Here is a 25,683-nt window from a genome sequence, read left to right as displayed (position 1 = left end):
TTGTTTTAAATCATGAGCACTCCAATCATTTGCCATATATTATAATCTGTTTATCCCCCTACTCTCCGTTCTACTTGTTGATTGCCCTGTTGAGGAACAAAAGGAAAGTTTTAAACACGTTCAAAGTAACTCTATGCCATTTAAAAAAAACAGGATTATTGTACTATGGCAGTATTCCATTTGTAGTCAGCTCCATCTATTCTATTATTGGAGAGAAATTTTGAAACAGACTTGTTTCCTAGATATCTAAGTTCTCAATTCCCACACAAGTCCTAAATAAATCTGGGGAGAGATAAGAGATTAAATTAACCAGCCTGTCCTGGTAGGAAGTCAAGTTTCCCACCAGCCTTAGAGCTTTAACTAGCAGAAATTAGTTCCAAATTGAGCAAGTGGACTTTTAGGATGGCAGAAGGGGGAAAAACAGGAAAAGACAAAGCATAAAAAAAAATGGAAGAGCAAACAAAGAGGATAAAGATGAGAAACAACAGAAAACCACTTCAGAAAACTGTTCATTGGGAACGAGCATGACTCAGCCAGAATGGCACATCTCGGGGCTCGACAGTCTGACAGGCGTTTGTGAGCAGCCTTCGTTCTGCTAAATTCACTGCTAACAAAGCAGCACTAGCTTCAGTTCAGATGAAAACCTCTGCTTTACGAGCTTTAGGTGCTTTCATTTTATCTACTCATAAGAGGTATGCACAAGCATCAGGCTGCACAGCCCAAAAGCCCAGTGCTATTACACACAGAAGTTAAAATTATGAATTAAGCTTGATTAAGTCAGAATGTGATACAAGACAAGTTACAGGTATATTCTGTTAATACAAAACAAATACAGACATGTTTGTGTTTTTGTTTAAATTGGGTGCAGACTTCAGATCCTACCAACACCTTGTTTTCAAACACCCCTTAAAGCCTGCATAGAGCCACTTAATCACGGTTCAAAATTCGAAAGACTTCTCCCTCCATATTTGTTCTCCACAGCCCAGAATAATTAGAACCTAAACTCAGCAGAATTAATTCTTCTCCATTCAAAAGAAGCCCTATAAAAGTCACCCTTTAATGAAAACAATTTTTGTGCAAAGGAACACTAGTTGAGCTGGTATCTCAAAGATAATTGCAGTTCGGGTATTTTAAAATATATTTATGATTTAAAAACAAAAGTCAAAGGAATAAATTGGCAAAAAAGCACTACTCCAGAAGAGACTTACAACTACTTTCTACTCAGTGGCTGAACAGGATCAAGAAGGTTATTCCATTCAGAAAAAAACTGCTGCATGTTAATAATTTCCAAATACCTACAGCACAAAGAATTTTGTTGAAGACTCTTCACTAAACAATCATTCCCACGGGGAAAAGAATCAACTGGAACATCAGCTCTACAAGGCCACTGACAGACAGACACAGCTTCAAACTGCAGTGTTGTGAAAGACAATGCGTATTATACTTGAACTTACTTAAGGACCCTTCCATTGTCAGATAGGCTTCCAGCCCTCAAGAATGAACAAGATTCATTATCCATTGGTTACAGCATTTTTACATAAACTTCGTATATTCTTTCCAGAAAGGAGACAAAGGAAGCTATGTGACATTACGGAGATACAACCACAGGATCTCTGGTCATGCCTCAGTGGACTGCTATTAAGCCCAACAAGAAAATACCACTTTCAACAGCACTCTTTACCACAATGTTAATGCATCGGTTCAATATTGATTTAAAATGAAGATCGGCAACACCACTTCTTGAAATATTACAGTTTACCTAGGCATTTTTCCATCCAACCCTCTGAATGAGCCCAACAGATATTACCTAAGGGGTCCAACACAAACAAAATAATATGACTGCAGACTACCATCGAAACTGCCAGTGATGCTTACGATGGAGGAGAACACCAATTCTATTCAAGGAGGGCACCAACAGAGGAAAAAAGCTGGTTAGCAATAAGGAAGTTACTGCAAGCAGATGAATTGCCTCCTCTGCACAGAGGTCTCAGTTGATCTGCTGCCCTGTTGTTCCTGCTACAAGTGGTAATTAGGAAACCCTTACCTCTGCTTCTAGAACACACTGCTGTAAAGAGATGACAAATACTCAGCCTAGCTTTTAGCTTCTTGCTCTTAAGGCTTTTCCAAGTGACAAGCCTCCTGGAACAAAGCAACTAGTGTGTTATTTTTGTGGGAAGTTCTGTGTAGAAATGAAGAGTTTAGTTCTGGCTTGGATCATGCCCTGTTGTGGGCAGCTGTATAAGCTTTTGACAAAGTGATTATTCAATTCCCCTCAGCCCTTACTTGTACCATCACTTACTAATTTATGGTTAGGATTCTCCTGTACAATCTGCCAATCAGTCTTTTTGACATGGGCTAGACTAAGCCCAGAATTTCTGGTGACCTGATCAGGATTTGAATCCAGCTCTCCAGAGAAACTGGAGAATCATTCCCTCCACACCAATCAGTGAGAGAGAAAGCAAGCTATCTGAAGTATAAAAGGCAGCACAATTACCCGAAATCTGAGTCTGCACCATCTGGAGTCATGTGTTCTGGGTCTGTGCCATTTTCTAATATAGGAGGCGTTTTCCTGTGTTCCATTGTTAAACCGTTGGCTGATTTACTTGAACTCTGTAATGATGGCCAGGCATCTTTGTTATTACTGTTGGGTCTGGAAAAAGGCAAGAGTAAAAAAGAAGAGTTCAAGTTATGAAGAAAGTGTTTTTAAAAATTGTAAGCACTGAGGAAATGAATCCATGTGCCAGATAATCCATAAGAACAGATTTATATGGATATTATTTCTCAGGTTTTAAATGGTGATGACTTAAAAAAAAAAAAAAAAAAATCAGAGGGGGAAGGAGGAGAGAGAAAAGACTGGGCAGAATTCTCAATTTTCTTCACCAAATAGATAGCTGCACTGCCAACACTGAAGTCCACACATGTCCAATTAGAAAAATCCACCAACAGCTTCCGGTACCAAAAGCTATACACATCTCATTTGAACTATTGGCTTTATCCCACAGGTATTTAAAAGTTTCATAAGCCATGAACTAAACCACCCATTTATTGAAAATCTTTTATATTCCAGACCATATCAGGCCTTGCCCAACAGATTTTCTGCCTGCACAGGAGTCCACAGCATCACCAACAGACCATGAAACCAGCCAGACCAGCACATTGTTCATTCAAGCTGTTGCTCTTTTCACTTTTAGACTGAAACTGTAACTACTTCCCTTATTATAAAATAAGGCGAAGTTTTGTTTCAGAGAGCACATCTGATCTGCAAGAGAAGTTCAAGAGAGGACTCAAAGCAGAATTTGCTGCTGAAGAGAGTTACATTTTAAACAAATTGTAGCCAGTTGAAATATCATCCATAACCAAATGCACTTAAATATACAGTCATCCACTAGCCTTACAATCTTATTACAAAAGTTTGTTTTAATTTTCTCCATTTTTTCCCTGTTAGATTTTCATCTGCTTCAATTGGTATGCTATTTTCTAGTGTTCAAGTGCTGCCTTCAAAAGGAACAAGCTTTCAAGAAAATTTTATAAATAGTATGTACTTATTACATGGCCCAAAATTTGTGTTCTCTCTCTCGGTAAATTTAATAATTTACCAGTCAGAATCAGGAAATTTCTTATAGCTGTTTATAGCAATAAGAACATTTCCTATTCAGAAAAAAAATATTACTAGATATCCTCAAATCTCAGTTAGGATTTTAAGATTTGCTATTTTGCCTCTATCTTCTCTCAGACAACACCTACGTAATGTGTACACAAATGAAAGCTTTGACTTCCAGATCTGATCTTCATTCTGTGCACATCTGAAGTTAGAGATAGTGAGCTGATCAGATATGAGCATCAATGACTGAAGACACATTATGGCATGATGTGTCAGGTTATTCATTCAACATCACTCCCCTCACAAAAGCAAGCCACAATCTGAATAAAACAAGTCTTTCCAATCCATTAACAAATTTATTTTAAATATCCAAAGTTATGTCCATTGCAGTGCAAGTCATCTGTATATACTAAAATTACCTTTAAAATTTCACAGTTAAAAGTCAGTGTTGCATCCAAAAGTAAGGGGTTTTTTGTTTGTTTTTTTTGTTTTTTGCTTTTTAAAAATACAAAGCTTCCAAAGGGCTGTTCTCCAAAAGGCCAGCAGGCGCATTACAAAAGTGTTCCTACTTCTAGCATACGAAAGGATTCATTTTGATTTTTCAGGAAAAACTCGGAAAAGAGCTTGATCTGTTTTTATCAAACAAACTATGATTTAAGTGTGGACTATACTCATAGTTTTAACAGAAAGTAGGCACTATTACTATCAAGTGACATACCAAGAGATGCACACACACATTCAAACAGGCATTGGGGGAATTTTCCAACATTTGCCTTTAGCATCAAAAGAGAAGTTCTGTGATTATGACCTTTCAAATTAGAATGGAAATGGGAAAAAGCATTTATACAAAGTTTAAGAAATTGTTCTATTATTGGATATTTAATAATAGATACCTTTTATTTAGAGCTCAACTTCTGCTTGATTCCAAAATAAAACTGAAATCCTACACCCAGAAACACAAGTGGCCACAAAACTCTCAGAGGCTCTGACAAACTGCCAGACTGATTTATCAGTGAATCAGACAAAAGAGAGAAATTGATTGGGTAGGGAGTTGTGAAGGGCAACCACACACACATTCACCAGCTCTCCAGCTACACATAGTACTGATCAGATAGGACTCACTAAGAAACATTTCAAAATCCCAGTTGCAAGAAGAAATAGACTTTGCTACCCAAAAGATGATGCCTAGCACTTAAAGAGTAAATTTGATGCTGTGGTAATGCTGTTGAGGTGACAAGTGAAATCAACTCCAAACCACTTGTAGCCTTTAGAGTAAATGCCATTTTTCCCCCCATAATTGCCAAAATGTTAGCACCACAGATTGGCCAAGCTCCAACTCATAATTGCTTTCTGAAGGCTTAAATGCTTGCTGCAGTTTCAGCTGGAGCATCTTCCTCTCCGGTACCATTTGTTTTGTTAGGATCTAATTAGGTTTCAAATTAAGATTAGTTCAGACTTCGAACATAAAATAAATCAACGCTCAAACAATGCACTAAGTGGTGTGTTCGTTTTACGTGTCGCTCTCTTCCTTCCAAGTCAATATTGAACCAGTGCCCAAGACATAACAAGATGTGGCACAATCCTTCAGCAAAGACCAAACTGGAGGTCCTGGCCACTTGCAGTCAAAAAGATCATATGACACTTCCTGTAAAAGTAAAGGAGGATAAATCCAAGTACAGTAGTTGGATTCCAATTCTGGGAATTTATTTTGTATCCTCAAGCTCCCTTAGCAATATTTTAGATACAGTATCCACTTTCTTCCTAAGATGTTGTGCAGTCATACCACAATGACAAAACACTGTCCTAAAATTCAGTACACTAGCCCACAACACAAGTCCTGATTACAAAGTGTGCAAGTGAAAACTAACTTGTACAATCTATCCTGCCCTTCTCATTAGGAAAATCCCACAAAAAAAGAGAATAATGAGTAATTAGCAGCATTTATTTCTTTATCTCAAATTTAATGTTTGAGCAGACAATTCACAGAAGGACTGATCACTTCAGGCTTTCATTTACCCCTGTACAATTGTACTTGTATGGACAGAAACCTTTTCACAACTTACTGGATAAAAAACTACTTCAATAGAAAGCAGTAATGAGAAGCGATATCTGCAATTAGAACACATCATGTAAGCTATACCGTTTCAGTTTACTCAATGAAGGCAGGAAGTCTTTAATTCACATCCTGTGAATTCTTAACCACACAACAGGAGAAAAAGTGTGATTGTTTTACTTCCAGTTTCCAAGGTCTTTACACTTAATGTCATGACTGCACTTGAAATCATGATATAAACACACGATAAAAAGCATCTGCCAAGATAGTAACATGTCCTAGGTACAGTATAGCATAGACTGCATTTGTCACAACAGACACCATACCAGAAAAGGTGATATCTGTTCTTTAATAAATACTACAACATGTATTCACGCAAATATGAGATACAAGGTCTTTTTTCAGAATAAGAATACTCCATTCTGACTTAGCAAATCAAAACACACACAATAGAAAGGAATTTATTTACCAAACAAGACTCACACTGAGTCAGTATTAGAACCAAGTGGTGCATATTTCTCCAACTGCATAGAGACAGCCGATACCTGGGTTTATCATGTAACAAGCACTGAACTAGTGTAGGCAAGTTTAGGGATGCAATAGGAAGAATGTTTTCTGCAGGAATAACCAGAAGAAAAGCATTGCCAGGCAGTCCAGCATCAGTACTTACGCATCATACCTCTGCAGTACTGTCACTTTGTTCTTGTTCTTGTCAACTGTACCCGTAGATAACTGGAGAAAGTTGGGGTTTAGCTTGTATAATTCTTGCAGTAGTTTCTGTTCATATTCCTGGTGCTTACCCGCCTAGGGAAAGAGAAGCTCTGAATGAGTTAGGTCTTAGGCTTTTTTGGGTTTTATGTATCTACACACACATACAATTTATTTTATATATATAGCATATATATACACACATACGCTAAGCTTTATATTATACTATATTTTATATACTATATATTATGTATATAGTATATATACACACACTAAGCTTTGCTATATATTATATATATATATATATTTTATATATGTATATTATATAGCAAAGCTTAGTAGTTAAGCTCTAACAACTTCAGGGGTCACTCCTGAGTGAATATTTAATATTCTGTTAAAATAATATTCTAATTTAAATAAGATATTTAAAACAAAAGTCCATACTCCCCAAAATTTTACATGACAGAAATTCAAGATGAACATTCACATTTTTTGTAGGCTGTTATACTCGAAGTTAAGAAATACTATTTGCAATATTATTAATATTAGAGTAAAACGCAAAACAGAATAGTGAATGTTCTAATATCCTGGGTATTCTCTTAAGTTGTAATATTTTATATACTTTTATATAAAATGAGAGAGACAAATATATATTTCCAATTTAAGCAGGAATACTTCACATTTTAAACAAAACCACTGATAAAGAAAATCACTGTTATGGGCTCCTTTAGTAGGGCAATTCCATTTCCAGCTTACTAAATACTCCAAGTCTGTCAAACACTAAATATCTCACGTATTTTGGTACTTAAGTCTCCAGTTCTCTGTTACTGGTCAATTCCAAACATGTCTTTTTCCATGTATTTAACCTACTCTCAAACCCCCAAAGGACATGGAAACATTTGGAGCAGGCTTCTTCTTACTTAACTTTGTAAATGTCTACACCCAAACGACTTCCTACAGTAGAAAAAGTGATGCACTTCTAGAGTGTAATTCACTTGCACAAAGATTCTCAGAAATACACTGCAACCTAGAAATGCCCCTTTTCCCACCTGCTATAAAGAGAATAAAAACAACTAGCTCAGACACAGGGGTCTACACTGCAGACATTTAAGCAGCTGAGCAAGAAACCTTCCTTGATCTCTCAAGCTTGCTTAAGACTTCAGTGGCAAGAGACCGAGCTCTGGTTGTTCAGAAATGTCAGGCCAGTCCTAAGCTCATTTACCCGTCACATGAATGCAAGAAAGAAGAAACAAGATTCAAATCCTTTGTAGGAACTTCCCCTAATCAAGTTTTATTTATAAGAATCAATCCAGGGGCCAAATCCAGGAAAACAAGTCATCCCACTATCTCCTACCTATCTTATCTACATTCTCAACTTCACTTTCAGAGACTTCTGGAGTTCTACTGATTCTTTTCAGTCTGTTAATAGAGCTAAACATTGTGACAATTATGGAACCTACAAAGTTTATCCACTAACAAAACATTTTGTATTAGAGAGAGAACTAATGTCTGTGACTATGAACAGACAATGAACAACCATTCCCATTAAATGGACATGTAAATCCACTGACAGTAACCAAAACCTCAGAAAGCCGATGCCTTTGAGTTCACAGAACTCTTTCATAGCTGTGTAATTCCCAATGATTTCCAAGAAAGTTAAACAAATATAACAAGGTACAAGAAAGGAAGATTCATTTAAGTCACCAAGATCAAGTATCACCCACTCAAGAGTTATGAAGGAACTAAACTGTGAAATTGCAGAACTGCTGGCCAAGATATGTAACCTGTCAGTTTTAACTGACAGCTGTGGCAGAGGACTTGCATATTGCCAGTGTAACTGTCTTCTATAAAAAGGCTGTAGAAGGGATCCTGGGAACTACAGACTGAGTTCAACTTCCATCCCTTGCAAAACAGTAATGACTCATCTCAAAAAAAAAAAAAAAAAAAAAAAAAAAAAAAAAAAAAAAAAAAAAAAAAAAAAAGCAAGCAAGCACATGGATAAACGCAATCTGTTGGGAATGAGTCTGCATGCCTTCTGTAAAGGGAAATCCTACTTCACTAACCCGCTGGAATTTTACAGTGGCGTCAATAAGCACATGGATAGAGAGAGGATCAATTACATTCTTTAAAAAAAAAAAAAAAGAAAAAGGTTTCACACCAAAGATTATTAAAGAAGTTGCCAAGGGATTAGAGGAAAGATGGTTCTATAGACTGAAGCCGATTCAAGGATAGAAAGACGAAGGTAATGCTTACTGGTCACTCTCCAGATGCAGAAGGAAGGGGAAAAAAAATATCAGGACGAATGACAGGGACCAGTTTCACGCACCACCATTAGTGAGCAGGAGAAAGGAGAGTGAACAGCAAATTCTGTTCACTGACGATGCTAAGCTACTTTGGGTAGTAAACGGCCATGCTGATAACAAGGAGCTCCAAAAAGAACCTCACAAAACTCAACGAATAGGCAAAAAGGTGACAAATGCTCTTGACCACAGACAAACGTAAGGTAACACATCTAGGGAAAAAATAATGCCAGCACTGCTAACCTCTGAACTAGATGTTACCATTCAGGAGAAGAAAAAAACAAAACAAAACCACCAAACACATGTACACCCCCCCCCCCCAACAATACCTCCCCCCCACCAAGAGGGCTGCTATATGAAACTTAATTGTTCCCACATCTTGAGCGTGACATGCATTTAGTCTGGTTTCTGCATCTCAAGGATGACACAGTGGAGTTAGAGAATATACAGAACAGGGCAACTAAAATGATCACTAGGATGGAGCAACTGCTTCACAAAAATAAATAATAAATAAAATTTAAAGCTCAGAAACTTTACAATTTGGAGAGAAGGCAGCTGAGGAAGGTAAGATCAAGTTTTATAGCATCAAAAAGGTAACGGATAAGCTGAAAGCAAAACCTTTATTCACTAAGTACTACAATGCTAAAATTAGGGGACATTTGATGAAACTAACTGGAGATTAGTTTGTAACAGCTAAAAAAAGTACTTTATAAAATGGCTAGTGAAGTTCTGGAAGCTGTTGCCACAAAAGGCTGTGGAGTAACCAGCACCAGCAGGTTCAAAATGGATTAAGTAAATTCATGGCTGACAGCTCCATAAGAAACTAAAAAGCCTAAGCAGGAACATACCCTCAAGCATGCATAATACAGCAACTCTAGACAGTGAGAAAAATACAGGGAAGTGAACAGCAGAAAGTATCCAGGTTTGCACGTGTTGCTTGAACAACTTCTCCTACTGCCATTATCTGAGACACAAAATATACTACAGGGACTATTCCTAACAGGGCACGGTACTTTTTATGAAAATCTAGCTGAAATCCTCAGAAGTAACTGCTAATCTATGGAAAAAATGTTTAATAGATACGGATATTTTCCCCTATTCTCTGGTTTAGAACAGCCTAGCATAATTGAAGTAAAATCTACTTACACAACACTTGTGCTAGCACTGGGAGTGAGGCCCACCTGCTCCACAGACAGGCCACATGCAAATATTTTATAGCATGGATGCAAAATTGACATACTTGAGATTAAGTCTGAAAGCTTTATGGTACTCTCTATGTAGACAGACTCAGAAGACAACTCTTCAGAATACACCATCTTCAAGGCAGTTAAGCTATCAATTTATTTGCTTCCCTACTCTAAATGATAAGGATTTTGCTGATGGAGATAGCTATAAGCAAACTACTTTACAACAGTATTATGCTCTGTTACAGTTACCCTCAGTGTTGTAATTCAGATCTTTTCCATACCTTTCACAGGCTAAAGCAGGTAATAGAATTTAGACACACACATCACCATATATTAGTTAAGCCATGAAAACTGATCATATTCGTAAAACCTATAGGAAAACCTAGATTTGCATTACTTTAAATCTCAATGAAAGAGTAATGTATGTTACCTTGCACTGCTATGACAAAAGGACAGACTCTAGGTTATTTGAACTCTTGGTTAAGAGTTTATCTCAATCCTTTCAATGCTCCAACACTCAGTGGACTTCTTTTCAGCCTTTAAAAGCAGTACAATAAAAATTAACTAACTACTCACTTCCAATATTCAACTGGTGAAGCACCTTTTGTAACTCAAAATTCATTTTTTCCACAACAGTCAAAGGCAGACTACGTTATACAAATATTAGAGTAAATTATATACAGGAAAATATGTGCGTGCCACATTTCATGTGTTTCTCATTCTTTACACCTACCTGCATTTCCTCTTTTGTGAAACTGGCTGCTTCATCTCCCAGCTCGTGTAGATACATGCAGTCTGGTTTTGGACACTGCATATTTTTTAGAAAATAACTGCAGTATTTTGTTGTACCTAATGATGCCTGAAGAATGGAAAATCAGCTGAATTAAGTACCAGAAATCAAGAGTCCAATTTACAGTAGAGGAAAATAAATATATTTCCAAAAAGAATTATTCTTCCTCAAGATTGGAGTTTTGTCATAATGGATTTTTGATACAAATTAACTAGAAAGTCAGTTTACAAGAAATCCATATATAAACTCAGCAATTAGATAATTAGAACTTACTTCTATTCTCATCTAATCCAAGTAAATGCCAAAAAAAGAGGCTCAGTAGATATTTGTATTCAAAATCAGAAGGAACTGAACAAAGTAATTATGAGTTTGTATTATATTAGTCCAGTTAATATTTGGTAGTAAGGTCAGGAAATTAGTATTAGCCAGATAGTTTTCTATAGCCACCATCTTGGCCAAGTCAGCCTGCATACCTGTCTACACAGGTACCAAAATGTAATATTTAATTTTCCCATGGAGTTTTTCAGAGTTTTGGGGGGGGGGTTTAAACTAATTTTTAAGAAGTCCTGTTGAATCACAGCATGGATTTTAAAATGGCTGAGCACAGAACAAGTCCCATTGGTTTTCTACATATTATAGAGCAAATGAAGTGAAAAGGAAGCTGGGGGGTGGGAGGGGGGAAGAAATTAGTCTAATAACAAAGTGAAGCACACACAAAAAAAATAAAAGACAACAAGACTAGGCTTCATGGCATAGTCAACTTTATGTCTCTACATAATAAGCCTGAGCTTTATCTTTGGAACAGTCTATTTCTCCTAACCTGAATGAAGATAGGATGCCTGAGACGATGACAGATTTACCATTACAGGAATGCTTTGGGAGCATGGTCCATAGGACATTAACATGCTAGAAAGTCTGGAGGATGAGAAACTTAAAGCTCAAGTAATGCCACCAAGATTACTGCAGAAGTACATTCCTCTTTAATCGCACTCCATGTGTTTGGATTGCAGAAGTGTTCTGTAAAAGCAAGTATCAGGTTTTCACACTACGGTTCTAAGTTACACAGCAAAAGATCCCATGTGGCAAAGGGGGAAGGGAGGAATCTCTTTCTCTCAACTATCACTTTTAAGTTATCTGCCAACTCCCTGCCAGTTGGAAGCTCACTAAACTTCAATGTCATGATTAATGCTACGAAAATACATCAAAAATCAGTAACTTGCTCAACTGGACATTTTTGTTCATGAGCACAAACATGTCTACAGAAATAAAATTTTACAATATGCACCAGTATTAGTGTGCTAGCACATATAGATGAGAACATAGAAATATTACCACCTTAAGTGTTCTGCCGTCTACCACCACATTATTGACACACTGTATGGCTCTGAGAGCATCTTCTGACCGGATGTAGGTTACATATGCACTGGCACTTGGACCCTAGAAAGAAAACGTACCGATTTTTTTCCAGAAAGACCTGAACATTAACTTTTTAGTAGAGCAACTCATTTCCTAAATTGTTATATTCAAAGCTAGACATTTTTAAAAGAAAAAGAGACAAAAGCAGTAAATTTCACAAAAATTTAGATGTGATGCATGAAGAATGGGGAAAAGAAGAAACATATCCAAGTGTTGCTTAAAACTCTACATATACTCAATAATTAAAAGGTGTTTTGTACCTTGAAATGTAAAATAGAAAATAAATGTCATACTGCTGCTTGTTTGAAGGGTCTCATCCTATCTCCTGCTTTTTAACTTTTCCATTTGCTCTCTGTATCCTGCAGCCAAACTTTGAGAGTCTGGTAGGCAATAGCTCAATTAAAACACAGCGTTGAAGAAATCAGATTACTGTCATTTTTTTTTGTTTTGTTTAAGTCCTTTAACCTATTGCTTAATCAGAAATAGGGAGCCCAGATCCACTCCGAATCATATTTTCCCTAAAGGAATGAAATCGTAAGAGGCCTCTACAGACTTACCTGTGAGCCTGCATATGATGTGCTGTTATTAATGACAACTTTGTGTATTTTACCAAACTTCCCAAAATATTCTGGCCGTTTCAAAACCTACAAGAAAAGACAGTTATAGTAGTACGCTGGAAGATTAACTGCAATTCGTATGGGACTATATTTATCATTGTTCTATGTAGCTATGCAACTAGGATCTTTAATAAAAACAGGTCTTTTCTAAAAAGAGGAGGAGAGCATGTAGGTGTAGATCTGGTCTCCAATGAACGAGACTGTTATCTAAAATGCAAATTTATATTGCCACTGCAATAAAGAACTAGAATGAGGGCTATTCCACACTTTATGTTGTATTTAAGTTTCTTTTGGGATCCAGATTATCTAAACCCTACCGTGGCAAGATAGAACACAGCCAATATGAAATATTGTATATGCTTCCCCACCCCGCCAAATTATAAAATAGTAAAAAATCACATTCATCACAGTTTTAAAAGAATTTTAAGTTTGCATTCACATATATTAATCGTTAAAAGCAAAATGCTCAGTTCTAACTCACTTGCCCTAACCTTAATGGGAAAAGAATAAACCAGTTAGCTTGAGACATGTTTAAACATTTAGAAGATTAGAGATGAAGTATAGGCAGACAATATACAACACTTCCAAAAGGCAAGAGAAGAAGTGTCTCAGAATCAACACTGCACTGAAATGAATGAGTAGATATCATATCCCTGAGGAAAAATACTCCTGTCCTGCCCTTCATTGCATCAGTTAGCGGTAACACACCATTTAGGGATCCCATGCAAAGCAGGAATATCTCCAGCATATTAAGCAACTTTGTTGAATAATGGCTACATGTGTGACAATGGACTTGGCAATGTCTTATACATGGTACTAAAAGCTGTTATTTCTCTATCCCATGCTGAAAGGATGTGCATAAGTACCAACTATGAAGGCTGAAACTAGATAAGCAAAGGGTATTTCTAGTTCTGAACAATAATTAGAGAGTAAAAAGGAAGGTTTTGCGTCCCCAGCTCCATCTTCAGATTGAGACTGAATAATACAGCTGAACTGTACTGATCCAAGACTTTACCTAACCACCTCTTCTCCCTCCTTGAGGAAGCACCCACAACTTCAAGATCTAACAACACTAATCATATTTGGAATGTTCTGTAATACTACAGGGTACATTTTCTAGATAACCAGTCATTCTCAGTAGGGTCTTCTGAATACCCTTCCATTGATCTACACCTTCGTGAAAGATATTGTGCCCACCTTCAGGCACCCATCCAGAGGAGACTGACAATCCTAAGTAAAGGAGAAGAATTTCTTCAAGTGTCTTACAGATTACAGACCTGTATGATCTTATTATTTATATTTCTTATTATTATTTTAATTTATAGTATAATCTTATCTGTATAATCAGTATAATCCTACAGACTATACTCCTAACAATATCTGGCAGCATGGCCTTCAGGTTTTTTCCCCAAATTGCACATCGACATAAGTAGATCCATCTGTACTCCAATACAATCCACAGATCTCTTTTCAAAAAAAGAGTAAATAGCAGCCAATCTCTCCTTCCAAATGACCTTTATTTGTACAGAAGTTTTATCCCGCTTAAGTGGAAAACCTAACTTGTCTATACTGAGCCCTACTTTTTTATTTTTTTGCCTCGCTCTCTTGTACAGGCTAGATTTCTTGGTCTTTTGGAAAAAAAAAAAAAAAAAAAAAACACACAACATGCACTCTTCATCTTGGTGCTATATGCAAAATTCAGCAAGTACGCATTATCTTCTGATATGTCAGTGAGAATACTGACTACCACCAAACGTAGTACAACCCCCACTTATTAACACCAATAAACCACTGATAATTACTTGAAGTATTCAGTGTGGTACTGAGGTTAAAAGATAAAATTTAACTGTATATATTATTACTTCTCCTATTCATAAATTCTCTTATCTGGTCATACAAAGAAACTGAATAGATTTTGTAGTAATAAATAGCATCAAGCCAATGCTGACAGTTGCTCACAAATACAGCTGATTATTTTGTTGCTATATTCTTACAGAAACCGAAGTGTTATAAGCCATATCAGTGTGAGGTTGACTTTTCTCTTCCCTCCACATCTCCCCCCTTTTTCCCTCCCCTACACAAAAGGCAGCTTTTACATTTATTCTTTTCCAGTCTACCAAAATGCCACCCATATTCAGAGAGTCTACAGAAAGAGCCACTTTTATTTGAGATTTCTCCAGGCAATTTTAAACTAATCAGATGAATTTAACCTGACACAGTAGTTTAAAACATGCATCTTATCCTGTAGATCATTCCTTCCATATTCTAGTTGAAGGTACTCTTACTTATTAGCATTAATTCCATCAGCTATCTGCAGTTGACTCTTTGATGATGGAAGTAAAGAGAACATTTTAAGTAATTTTCTCAAATTTAAAAGCTTTTTGATGAGGCAGAGTATTAAGCCAACCCTTTCCCAGCTCCGCCTTGCATTATTCCCCCTCCCCCTCAAGTGACATTACTGTTATGCTCCTTTCTAGTTACAGTTCATTTTGTGTCTTGGCTTTTTCCTTTTGTCCTTACAGGTTTGTGCTACACTTTCATATTTGTCCTTTATAATCTGACCTCGCTCCCATTTTAGAAGAGGTGGTCCATGACACAGCTGTGTAGTGTCAGCAGATCCAGCACAGGAAAATACCTAAAATCCTTAAATTCATTTTAAGTTAAAAATACGCCATTTTTAACAAATGCTAAGAACAGTTTCCTTAACAAAGGATACAGCAGTTGAACTCTCCAAAGCAAAAGCAAATATCTATTGAGGTTATTTTGGAGGAGGAAGCTGAATAGTTCCCTTAAGGGAAGCCGGCCTCAGCATCAGGGAGCTTTTTGAAAGTTCCCATTAGATAGATGCAAGTGTGGGCACAAGGACATTCCTGTGCCAGTTCTCTGACAGTAAGTTAGGAGCAAGATCTGCAAGTATGAAGTGCTCACCTCTGGATCTGCTAGGCGCTGAGATAGCCCTACCACAAAGACAAGGTTCTTCTGTACAACCCGTACGCTGGCCAAGTGTTTGCGGTTCTCTGATATCTTCTGTTTCCTCTCATTTTGTTTCTGTTTCTTTTCATTTTTTATCCTTTGCAGCTCTTCCTGGGAGAGTGGTTTGTACACTGCTGGATCTTCTGGGTATGGCTAAATATAATAAATATCATTAAGAACAACCCAATTAAGAAACAATACATTCAAAAACCATTAATCCTGATGTTTTAATGCACAAATTTCCTTCCTACATTATCCTGTTCTGATTGTTATGGCCAGCCACATTGTAAAAGTAGCACATTGAGTCTTGGAGGGAAAGGGGCGCATCTTGTGTAATTTTCATAGAATTCTCTTATATACAGGCATAATACTGAAGCTAGCAAGAGCTGCATTCTGCTGCTTAGTTTTGTAACACTAAGAGCAGTAGCAACATGAGAGCCAACACATCCTATTAAGATTTCACTAACATTGTATAGTAAGCAGGGCAAAAGGCAGGGCCCTGCATACTTGCATTAAATTTAGTTGTCTGATACAGATCTAAGTATTTTAAGTGCATTAAAAAACATGAAATAACGACTATAGAACAAGAAATCAAAATACAAATGTAATTTCAGTGACCCAAAGTCAAGACATCACCACCATTACATGGCTCAATCTTCACACGGTTAACTTCTCCCAGCGAAGAAAGAGACAGGTTCCAATGCAGTTATTACATATAGATTTAATACTATTCTTGCCATGTTTGTGTATCAGTTTCAAACTTAAGTTTTGTCTTTCTGGGACAAAGGTATATTTTTAACCTCAAGATCATCATCTACAGATAATTTCTTAAAAACAGACAACACTGTAGTTTCTTAATCTCAAGAGTAGCTAGCAAAAGCAAAACAATGTCCTCAGAGTTACCCAGAAAGACTGCTCTATTCATGCAGAACATGCATCTATCATAAAAAGGCACAATTTCAGTCTTCTAAGCTGCAGTGCATATTACTCCTCAAAGCAGTCCCATATTCCTTACCTTTCCCACTTTTTTCAGACTAAAAAGTGGGGCTTCATGCTTTTAAATAAAGCAATACTAAGCACAGAAGATATATAAAACAAATCTTAAACAAAAAGAACTGTTTCTAAACAAAGCTGAAGTCTAAAATGAGAGGAGTATAAGAGATGGGCATTAAAGCAAGGAATTTAGGTAAAGAAGTTAGGCTCGCCAATATGCTGAATTAAGTTCTTTCCCTGAACCACCATAACCAAAGGCTCCAGGGTATAGATCCAGAAGTAAATTTAACTTTTTCCTGATTGTCCTCTGTTAAAGGTAACACACAAAACTAATTGTCATATTAAATGGCTTGACCTGGGGAAATCTACAGCAGCAGATGAAAGTAAGGTTTAGGTTAAAAGCATATACTCCTCACAACTGCATGATGCTACCAGAAGAGCCATCAAGCACTTCTTCATCCTGATAATCTTCCAAGTACATCCCCAAACAAACCAAGATGAAATTTAGAGTAAGATAACAGAACAGTTTAAAGTCTAGCATCTTTATGCTACACTCGAGACACACCTTCTGGAAATATGTTGCAGTTGACTTCAGCAGATGGTGTCTAATGTTTCAACACCAAGTTCTATGGAACATGTTTTTATTATCACGAAGGAATTTAAGCTTGTAAGATATCTAGCATTAGCCAAAGATACACACTTAAGTCCTTACATGAAAACACAACAAGGACTCAAGTTACCCTTAAAAAACAACAGTTAAAACTGCATGGTTTATCAGAAAGTTACGTTATTCACAAGTAACACCAAATACTTAGGCAGATTTCACTTGAGGTACTGGATGAACAACAATGCTCCACATTAGTAAGGTCATTTGAAATTAGATTATAGCCAATTGTTCTTTTGAGTTTTGCTTCAAATACACCACAAGGGGACTTCAGAGATGCAAAATAATTCTAAAAAGCATTTCATTTATGTAAAGAGCTTAAAGTCTGTGTTAGCTGATCACATAGCATAAAGGATGCTGTTTTGTTTTAAGGAGACAGCTCCAACAAAAAGAAAGTTTATTCTGTGATCATGGTCAACCCAAGTTCAGGTAGGAATGGGAACAAAAGTGCACCTGTACAAGGTAGATATAGTTCCAAAAATAAAATGGTTTGCCTTACACAAAGTGTTGTGGGATCATCCCCAAAAGCCATCCTTTTAAGGATGTAATTCCTCCTCCAAACCACATACTATAGAAGTCAAGTCTCTCAAGCATGCTGTTTGCTGGTACTGCACAAGAAATGAATAAATTGATGTTTTGCAGGAGGGTTGGTAAGGCCCCTGGAGATCCAAGGGAAAACAGAGTCTCAAAGCTCACCAGCTTCTTTCTTGCCAAATATAACCACATTCAGAGTATACTCTCAAACAAAAAGCAAGTTAAACAGTATGTTCCTCCTCTGTACAGCAATTTGCTGCTGGATGTCCTGAACATTAGTTGGGAAGCATCCCTGATTAACTCATGTAGAAGCCCAAGCAGACCACTTAGTTGTCCACAGTAGACCTAGTAGTTTGTACAGCAGAGTATGAGGGTGCCTGGGAGACACAGGACTAACAGCAGCAGTAACTTTAGAATTAGGGTAAGAAAAATAGCTTTATCTCAGCAGGAGGTATGAGACCACCTGAATAAGGACTTCAGTCACTAAGAAGCAGCAGCAGCAGTTGATTTTCCACCCTGGATAACGATATTTATTTGGGCAGCAAGAACATCAGAAGTTTTCACTGGATACTCTAGAGCTATATTACATATGAAATGTTTCATATACATGTGTCACTTATGACATGTCCAGTGCTCCTAAGGAATATGAATAGTTGGGTATCTTGACATGCAGGAGCTATAGATGAACCTATATGCATCTCTTGAATCTCAGGAATAAATCAGAAAAAAAACAATTCTAAAAAGAGGTAGATGATTCTCCACTGATATATAGTGTGTGCGGTGATGAGAGATAAGAGATATTGTGCATTTAAGGAGGGAGAAAGGCCAGTAAGCAGAGCACCAGAAGGTAATTCTAAAAAAACCTTAAGTTTTTAAAAATCCTGTTCCTTTTGAATACAGACATAAAGGCATTCTACAAATATGAGAATAAATGTTCTCATCTTCAGAGTGATTGCTTCCCACAGCAAAGTTGTTCATGAATTCAGATGATGGTTCAACTACAGGTAGAACACTTGCAAGAAGATGGTGGAACAGGGCTCCAGAAACCAAGCAGGGTGAATGACTGCTGGTGTATCTCACAGTATCACATCATCATTTTTGCTCTCTGTCCAACGCTATGAAATAGCGAGAAAGCAGTGATCAGAAGCTCTCAAGTCTTAAACAGCAAAAGTGGCCAGACTGTAAAGACCTTCTACTAGAGATGACAATTTTAGACACACCTAAGCCAAGCATGAATCCAGTTCTACTTTGCCTGGGGTAAAACAAAGGACTAGATGTTCCTGATGGCTAAGAGGCAAAATAAAATACTAGTTTAACCTACTATCACAGATTCCTTAGCTGGTAGAGGATTTGAAATGCAAGAAAAGTAGCCAGGTCAAACGTCAGTACTTAGATGTTTTCAGGTGTGGGATGTAGAAGCGTCAACATCACTGATTCACTGACTAAGTTCAGCAGACACACTCCACTTAAGTTATAAATCCTCTTCAACAAAAACCATGGAAGCCACCTGAACAAGAAGCGCCAACATGCAAAGTGATCAGACTTAGTTTACACTAACTGCAAGTTGCTGGTGGTTCTACAAATACTTCCCCAAAAATTTGATTGTCTCTTCTGCAGTCTTGTTTCTTTTATCAGAGGTGGCCCTTGATGATTTCTTAGTCTTCCTGACTAAGTTTGTTGTATCATTTAAGTTTTGGTTTTTTTCCGACTTCCCCTCCCACATTTTCCCAACTGTTGAAAGCTGAGCTGGGTTTTATCAAGCACTTTGCTTTTGGAATTCCCAGATGGGGTCACATTCCTTCCACATAATGGATGTACCAACATTTCCCAGTTGTTGCCTTGCTACCAAATAGGTTCTGAAATGAGAAAAACAGAAAAAGTTAAGGTTTATGTACAGTGTACACCATATTTGTTATATCAAGAATCAGAAGTAGTGATTTCCTATATATTTCTGAATATCAATTGTTGTACCAAATAAACCACTCAGCAGTTTTCTCCAGTGCTTTGATTCCTACAACTGACATTTGAGGACTGTACACTTAGAGCTGGTGTCCTCTTCACACAAGACAGGAGAAATATGCACAAGAGAGGGGCTTAAAGCACATTTATGGCCAAGAAACTAATAAATCTACTATTTACAGCCATCTCTAACAGAAGGGGCTAGAGGAAGAAAGCTCCTTAAGTCAAGGAACTGGAGAATAAGACAAAGCCACACCACAAGAACAGCATAGCAAACAGTGAATCAAGTTGTATTATCTGGTGGAAGGACCAGACAGTAAAGCAATGGGAAGGAGCTAGGCTACCCTTTCTCCCCCCTCCCTTTTGGAACTATCTCATTTGGGAGATTTAAAAATTGCAGCAACTGACATTAAGGTCTGAGCATGCTATGCTCTATCAAAACAACACAGGTGACTAGAATAATATATACTATTAACATGACACAGTACCTAGGCAGTGGATTTTAAAGGGGAAAAAAATTGCACAGATAAAGTGACTAACTTTACAACTGGAACCAGTGAGTCTGCTGATAGTAAAGCAGCTTTTGGCTACTGAAGTCTTTTGAAGACAGCATATTTTAGTTTGACTAGGTAGTCACTAACTAGCTCACTCGCAGTTAAGAAATCAATTGACTGGAAAGACAGGAACACTTGGTTAGCATCTTCCAATTGACTAGACCTACAACTCTGAAGGACATCAGGAAGTCAAAACAGATCAGTTCAATTCACTAACACAAAAAGTACTTTAAAAATCAGAACAGAGTATTTCAGAAAATTCACATAAAGTTTACAATACTTTTATATATTAAGACTAATAAATACTAGTTTCCATACAAAGCTCAATTAACAAATTCATGCTAGCCTTTCTTCCACAAATCAAAGCAAAGCACGTGTACGTATGCTACCATTACTAATGCTAGGAAATTTAAGGCATGCTAACTCAGTTGACTGCAATCATGAGAACATATTCTGCACAAGCATATGTTAAGCTACATAACAGCTCAAGCATGTAGAAGTATTTCCTCTTAGCTAGAACAAGCTGTAAGCTAACCTCTTTTCAATTAGATCCAACTGAGAGCAGCTTAGGAAAATAAAGATACATATACAACACACAGTTAAGATCTATCCAACCTATGGCATAAATACCACCCTTCAAAGCATATAATCAATCTATTTTAGTATAGACTTTTCTGAGCTCTCCCACTAATCCTTTCAACCAAAAACCCTGGATAGGGAACTTCTTGATTGTTCATCTCCACAGAATAATAATGAAACCATTGGAGAACCTGCATTGCACTCAATATCCTTAGCCCAATCAGCACTTTTCTATCAAGTAACTGTGCAAAACATGCAGAAGCAAAATGAACAATGAATATACATACATTACAGCAGAGTTAAGTAAAGTATCCTGCATTGGCGCACACATTAAAAACAGGATATATATGTTGAGAGCATAGTACCCAGTATGAAACTTGCTGCAAGAATTTTACTGTTCTGCCATTTTCTGCATTTCAGCATTTTAAGTGATCACAGCCAACACACACAATTGTTGATATGAATTAGAAAATTGCTTAGAAAAGAACTTTCCCCCCAAACCATACTACACACAGATAGGAAAGATTTAAAACATACCACACAAAAACACATACCTTGTTCAGAGGGCCCAGCACACTTCAGAAGGTGGTATCTTCACAGACTCCAAATTGCACAGTTGATGGCAGCAGAGAAGAAATGATTTATTCCTAGGATCCTGACAGGGTCTCTAGGCCACAATGTCTTTCTTTGTGCCACAAAAGTAGTATTCTCCTCAGTCTCCTCTCTGCAGACCTTCTACAATCCAGTGATATAGCTGCAGCTCTACTTAAGAGCATCTTGCAGTCCGTGGATGAAGAGAGCATCAAGAATATGATCCTGGTCCATTGTGAAAAAGGTCTCTCTTCTCTCCTGGAATGGCTGGTATGCTTCATTCTCATTGTGGTGCACCTTCACTCATTCTGGCTTTTCTCCCAAAACCATTTCCCTGAGCAAACTGTATCCAATTTAGCAAAATACTTGCACATCCAGTCATACACCAGATTATTCCACGTTACAGGGTTCAGCTGTGGCAGTATCCATATTTCAAAGAATCCACAGATGCCCAGAGGCAGTGAACAGCATGCTGCTTCTGTGATTTTGCAGATATATTCCAATAACTTCCAATAATGAACAAGCATAGAAGAACCAAATAATTGTAGGCAAAAAGTAGTGTAGTAAATCCAAGTACACGAAGAAACTTACACAGACTAGGAAATTCCAGAAATCTTGTATTTGTACCAGCACAATAGAAGTTTGCTTGTACTATGAACATTATTACACAGCATTTTGTCATCTACAGCAGGTATGACATGTGGTGACTGATTTGGCTGATGACAGATGGATCTTCTTTGTAGAACATACAGCCCAAATACTGAAGCAAATTTGTGCAGTTTGTTAACAAGTGTATGTTGCTGTGGGATAGCCTTCAAGTTTGCAAAGGCATCCAAACACAGGTTAGCAGTGATAGCTCTAGTGTAGCCAAAGCCCAAGAGAACAGGAAGAAAATATGACTGGAAGTGCTTATAGAAAGCTGGGGCAGCAAATGCAGATAGTCAGATCAAGTAAGACTACTCAGGGTCTCAGAAAGGAGCTGGAATCAATGTAACATGAGACAGGGAGCCAAGGGCATAAACTGAGACAGGATCACAATTGAATAGCAGGAGAAAGAGGGGACAAAAGTAGCTGGGATTACAAAAAGAGAAAGGCAAGGACCAATGAGATTGGGACAGAGTAACAATCAAGGGATGTCATTAGAGGTAAAGGAAAGGAGATACTGTGAAAGAAGTTTATTGAACATTGAAGATAAGGAAGTAATAGGGTTTAGCGAAACACTAAATGGAGGAGGGAAAAGATTAAAAGGAAAAAGCAGGTAACTTAGGGAAGCTGAAGTTTATGATTGTGGCCAAAGTATCAGCTGGACATCAATTAAGAGAGAGGGAAAAATTAAGTGTGACAGAATACTACCTTTAAGCACTTGGCAACAAGAAAAGAATGCTAGATGAGTAGATTTAGCCTAGATTTGAAAAGTTTTCAAGTTTAACACCATTGGATATATTTTCCAAAGGATTTACACGTTTAGTGTCCAGAAAGTACGGATAAATGCTCTGGTGCCATGAACACAAAACAAGCAGGTGCTTTATGAGCTGGCCTCTGGCAGCTCTGCTAGTTTAGCTGAACCTTGGCCCTCAGCAAACCCCTGATGCTGGAATCCTCACCATCCTTCCTGAAAAGGCTCTGGCAATGCATCAGCACCCCAACTCCCAGGATTTTTTTTGACAGTTCTCCCAGCATTAGTATGCCTTGGTTCTGATCCACAGCTTCCCCTATTAATCCAGTTCTGAATTTAACAAACCAAGACTAGAAGTTGCACAACAGCTTCGACACATGTGCAGACAGAATCTGAAAGATCCAACACCTCACCCTCGATCTATGCCATTACTAGAAGAATGTTTCCCCGAAGGAAAAGGGTGTCTCTTGTACCAACACAACGCAAGAGCCTTGTGATACGTGCAAGACAAGCCGCTGTTCCAGGATATTTACCTTTCTGCAAGCAGGACAAAGTCCATTCTCATCAGTGCGGATACGGTGCCAACAGAAACGACATATTTGGTAGCCACAGGTGCAAGGGAAGAAGTTGATGTCATCAATCTCCAGAGGCTCCATGCAAAGAGGGCATTCCACAGGGTCTTCCTTAGCATCAGGGCTGCGAGACATCTTTATATGCTCGCAGAGCAGCAAAAGTTTATAATAACTTAATGGAGCAAAAAGGTCAGTACTCGAAGGTCTGCAAGGAGAAAAAAAAGCTATTACTACTTTCGGCAGACAGACATTCCTTTGCATCTTTTAACAGTTTTCAGTCTTCCACTGCTTTCTTTCTCCCCACAATCTACTGACTCGCAAGTTACTCACTAACAAGCTTGAGTGTCTCACTCTTACGAGTCACACAAGGAGTATGAAAGATATTATTCATAGTGTACCTCTCTACTGAGACAAATATGCAAGTACTTCTTTGATGGTTTACTAGCCTATTTATGCTTCAAGATGTACAGTTGCATACAAATGTTTAACAGCATACACCATACATTGCTTCTACGTCTTGCCAGCTCCGTTTAGGGAGTGCTTGAAGTCTTCCACAAATTCAAAATCAAAACCTTGAACCCAGGACTTCATGTCTGAGAGCAATTAAATTCCTTTCCTCAAAGGTTTGGAACAACTTTTAGGTCATTCATTCGGACATTTCAGTAGGGGTACAGAATTATCAAACACAGAAGAACAATGAAAGCTTCTTATATAGAAGATTTCTTTGTTCCTCCTGTTTTTCAGGTCCAGAGACCAATCTCCGAGACCAGTCATAAGACTACCTTTTAAATAGTGTTTGCCAAGATTTGTCTTGGCACAGGTGCACATTTTTCTACACATATCAGACAACTTTCATTGAGTCACTTAGGCTTTTCATCACCATCAAATTTAAAGCCCAATATATGCATGTGCTTGAAACAACCTATCAAAACATCAACTTAGAATGCAGCCCCAATAAGCAATTTCTGGATCATAATTTTGAAAAGCAGCAAAATTCAGGTCACCATTTTCTTAAATTCAATCATTTGAGTGTACTGCCATTCTGTCAGTTAAAGAATCTAAAAAGTTACTCTCACACTCAAAAGAAAATACATACAGTCCTCACTGAGATATTCAATTAACATTTTTTCCCAGTAAATTACAGTTCTGGATATTTGAATTTATATCTAAACTCAGGAAGCTGTCTTGACCTGCTGCAGGAGACATGCATGTATGTCTGAGGGAAAGAATAAAAGGAAAACAGTAGGTTTTCACGTGGCTCTTCTGGAGCCAAAAAGAGAACTAGACACCCATTGGAAAAAAAAAAAAAAAAAAAAAAAAGGCTAACTGGTATGTCTGTTGCACCTATACATATAGCCCCCTCCCACCGCAAACATTCAAAAAGATGGGACCAGAATAAGATGTTCAGCTGGTCATACTGCCTCTAATGAACTGTGCCACTTCTTTTCAAATAAAGCCCCACAATGTTAAAAACTCCAAACTCCTTTTACAGTTATGTTTCCTAGAATAGTAGTCATGCTTCCTATGCTCTATTCCTGAACTTTCTGCACTAAAACTTTGCTTGGTCAGAAGTTTACTAAGAAATTAGCATGAAATTTCATGCTAAGCGGAAAGAGTGGAAAGTTTCTTAAAGTCAAGCATTACTCTCCAGTTCCTCCAAAATCACATGTTGTTTCGCAAATACAACTACAATTTAACCACACATGCAATCTGGAATCTCCTCTACTTTCCTAGGGAGTTCTGCTTCATTTCTAACTGAAAACTGCTAGAACACGTACTGTCCAACCTTCTTCCAGGCTTTTATGAGCAAGTCCACTGACAAACCTTCATGTCCAACTGTTTGAGGAATAAGACTGACATTTACTCCTGCCCTTGGAAGCCAGAAGGTTGAATGTTTTGAGACCAATCCATTACTCATGGATCAACATGTACTACAGTCCAAGTCTGTGGTCTTCCATATCTTTTGTTCAATGCTAACACCATCACAAGAGACTGTCATGTTTATGATCATCTGCACTCTAAATCATGTTTGCTTGCATATCTGGTAAAACCCAAGCAGCTCCAGGTGAAGTTAGGACCTTGCACTCTACAGGAAAGATCAAATTCAGCATCAGTCTGCAGTGCCTGTCCCTGTCCCACACCTTCCATCAGGGACAGAAATTCTTCTGCAACTAGCCAGAAGAGACCAATGAAAAG

At 37.7% G+C, this 25,683-nt stretch overlaps 1 protein-coding gene across 11 annotated transcripts in view; it reads right to left on the bottom strand.

The window, feature by feature from the left end:
* CNOT4 (CCR4-NOT transcription complex subunit 4) overlaps positions 1 to 25,683 on the bottom strand; it is an 80,795-nt gene that overhangs the window by 21,363 nt on the left and 33,749 nt on the right. For 5 of the 11 annotated variants that reach the window (XM_064510721.1, XM_064510758.1, XM_064510763.1 and 2 more), the window contains exons 2-8: positions 23,449 to 23,692; positions 15,601 to 15,798; positions 12,613 to 12,699; positions 11,975 to 12,076; positions 10,583 to 10,708; positions 6,325 to 6,458; positions 2,495 to 2,650 (exon numbers count right to left, since the gene is read on the bottom strand). In XM_064510721.1, coding sequence (XP_064366791.1) covers positions 2,495 to 2,650; positions 6,325 to 6,458; positions 10,583 to 10,708; positions 11,975 to 12,076; positions 12,613 to 12,699; positions 15,601 to 15,798; positions 23,449 to 23,622 — 977 coding nt within the window. In that variant the 5' untranslated portion in view covers positions 23,623 to 23,692. Of the gene's footprint in view, positions 1 to 2,494; positions 2,651 to 6,324; positions 6,459 to 10,582; positions 10,709 to 11,974; positions 12,077 to 12,612; positions 12,700 to 15,600; positions 15,799 to 17,801; positions 19,134 to 23,448; positions 23,693 to 25,683 lie in introns of those variants that run through there. The other 6 variants (XM_064510743.1, XM_064510767.1, XM_064510749.1 and 3 more) reach the window with 4 other exon arrangements.

Source organism: Dromaius novaehollandiae, chromosome 1 (assembly GCF_036370855.1).
Source record: "Dromaius novaehollandiae isolate bDroNov1 chromosome 1, bDroNov1.hap1, whole genome shotgun sequence".
Taxonomy (NCBI): Eukaryota; Metazoa; Chordata; class Aves; order Casuariiformes; family Dromaiidae; genus Dromaius; species Dromaius novaehollandiae.
The sequence above is the reverse complement of the archived record's forward strand: the minus strand, read 5'-3'. Positions and strand labels throughout refer to the sequence as shown.